The sequence below is a fragment of the Sprattus sprattus genome (genome assembly GCF_963457725.1).
Source record: "Sprattus sprattus genome assembly, chromosome: 8".
Classification (NCBI taxonomy): domain Eukaryota; kingdom Metazoa; phylum Chordata; class Actinopteri; order Clupeiformes; family Clupeidae; genus Sprattus; species Sprattus sprattus.
Genome location: NC_137927.1, coordinates 34,021,029 through 34,023,528, shown reverse-complemented (window position 1 = coordinate 34,023,528; position 2,500 = coordinate 34,021,029). Strand labels below are relative to the sequence as shown.

At 47.8% G+C, this 2,500-nt stretch overlaps 1 protein-coding gene across 1 annotated transcript in view; it reads left to right on the top strand.

The window, feature by feature from the left end:
* LOC308369243 (low-density lipoprotein receptor-related protein 4-like) overlaps positions 1–2,500 on the top strand; it is a gene marked incomplete at its 5' end in the record, with an annotated part of 72,583 nt that overhangs the window by 41,021 nt on the left and 29,062 nt on the right. Inside the window, 2 exon segments of the mRNA XM_080843585.1 lie at positions 1–56; positions 453–670. The exon segment at positions 1–56 is cut by the window's left edge and continues 101 nt beyond it. Coding sequence (XP_080699711.1) covers positions 1–56; positions 453–670 — 274 coding nt within the window.

Genomic DNA, 2,500 nt, shown 5'->3' with positions numbered 1-2,500 from the left:
CTCCTGTGGCAGAGCATGGAGAAGCCCCGCGCCATCGCCCTCCACCCGCCCGAGGGGTAAGAACCGCCCCATGAGCCGTCATTCACTGTTCCATTACCCATGAGCCTTCATTCACTGTTCCATTACCCATAAGCCTTCATTCACTGTTCCACTACCCATGAGTCTGTTCCATGTGCTCTGATTGGTCATCTAGGCAGGCAGTAAGGATTGTGTCACGAGATTGAGTCATCTTGTAACTAAGGAAAAGGACTAGAATTCCAACAAGGCGTTTCAGGCAGCTGAGAAAAGTGGTTTCTGTGGGAGAGAGTTACTCCCTCTAACGCGCACTGGACTTTTGAACTTTGCAGACCGTTTATATGCACAAAAAGCTATAAAACACACTAAAGGAAATGGAAAAACCTAATAAAAACATAATTAGAATTTCCTTCTTCCTTGTTCTTTCGTACCTCCAGGAAGATCTACTGGACAGACTGGGGAAACACCCCTCGCATAGAGTACGCCAACATGGACGGCTCAAACCGGAAGATCATCGCAGATACTCATCTGTTCTGGCCCAACGGACTGACCATCGACTACGCCAGCCGCCGCGTGTTCTGGGTGGATGCCAAGCACCACGTCATCGAGCGGTCCGATCTGGATGGACAGAACCGGAAGGCTGTCATTAGCCAAGGTAAATACCAGATTTAGATTGGACAGAACCGGAAGGCTGTCATTAGCCAAGGTAAATACCAGATTTATATTGGACAGAACCGGAAGGCTGTCATTAGCCAAGGTAAATACCAGATTTAGATTGGATGGACCAAACACTTACATTCAGGTTGCATTCAGGTTCAGAAAAAGCGCTAATATACAGTCAAGACGTCCATATAAGTTGACTTCTGTAGTTATAGTGTGTAAGGGATGAGCAAATGACTGGATCTATGCCCATTGCAGTTCTTTTTCCAGTAAGTAGTTTTGTTACTTTGTTACTTACCGTCACTGCTTAAGTGGCTTAACTTGAACTTAAGCAGTGACAGTCCCGCACTTCTTTTTCTTTCTATGTTGTTTTCTATTTCTTGAAAAAAAAAAAAAAGCAGTATTTATTGTAACACCAGGTTTTATTTATCTTAGCTTGATTGTTCTCTCCTTTGTACGTCTCTTTGGACAAAAGCGTCTGCTAAATGACTAAATGTAAATGTAAATGTTAGGTATAGCGCTCACTCCCAACACTTTGTCCCGCTCACTCCCCACACTTTGTCCCGCTCACTCCCCACCCTTTGTCCCGCTCACTCCCCACACTTTGTCCCGCTCACTCCTAACACTTTGTCCCGCTCACTCCCCACACTTTGTCCCGCTCACTCCCAACTCTTTGTCCCGCTCACTCCCAACTCTTTGTCCCGCTCACTCCCCACACTTTGTCCCGCTCACTCCCAACACTTTGTCCCGCTCACTCCTAACACTTTGTCTCTTTTGGTCCCAGTTGGTCCCAGACACAGTCAGCCTCTCTCGCACCACAGTGTGCAGAGCCTTTAGTCACCTGTGTTAGACGAAGCCCAGTGCTCTGGAACCTCCCTCACAAATAAAGTCGGAGAAGAGGAAATTAAATTTGTGTCAGCCAGAGAGGGCTGCTTCTGCCAGACCTCTTTTGTGCTGCCTCAGTGAGCTAGAAAGGGGAAGAAAGGGAGAGAGAGAGAGAGAGAGGGAGGGAGTGAGAGAGAGAGAGAGAGAGTGAGAGAGAGAGAAAGAGAGAGAGAGAGACAGAGAGAGAGAGAGAAAGAGATAGAGAGAGGGAAAGAGAAAGAGAGAGAGAGAGAAAGGGAGAGAGAGAGGGAAAGAAAGAGAGAGAGAGAAGGAGAGAGAAAGAGAGAGAGAGAGGGAAAGAAAGAGAAAGAAAGAGATAGAGAGAGGGAAAGAGAAAGAGAGAGAGAGAGAAAGGGAGAGAGAGAGGGAAAGAAAGAGAGAGAGAGAAGGAGAGAGAAAGAGAGAGAGAGAGGGAAAGAAAGAGAAAGAAAGAGAGAGAAAGAGAGAGAGAGAGAGAGAGAGAGAGAGAGAGAGAGAGAGAAAGAGAAAGAAAGAGAGAGAAAGAGAGAGAGAGAGAGAGAGAGAAAGAGAAGGAGAAGGAGAGATGTAGCCAAGTGAGCAAGGCCATGCTGAGGAGGCCCATAACCCTGTTGAACGATGTGCTGCCTGGTTAGCTCTCGTAAAAAAACCTAAAAAACATTGAACACTTGCAAAGTCCCTTAAATCTCATCTTTGAGCCGGGCAGGCATGCTGATGGCAGGGCTGGCTGTGAAGTGGAGGAAGGGGGATGCATGGAAACCCGTGTCGATCCTCCGAGGGCGGTTGTCGCGCTACCCCAAATCTATCAGCTTACTGGAGCCAACCCAATCTGGGATGAAGGCTTTGTCACCGGGGTTTGTTTATGAGCAGAGCAACATTCCAGCATGGCATTCCGCCCCAGCATTCCGTCTCGGCGGCGAGAGAATTCCTGCTCGGCAGACACAAGTTAAACAGGCGCGGC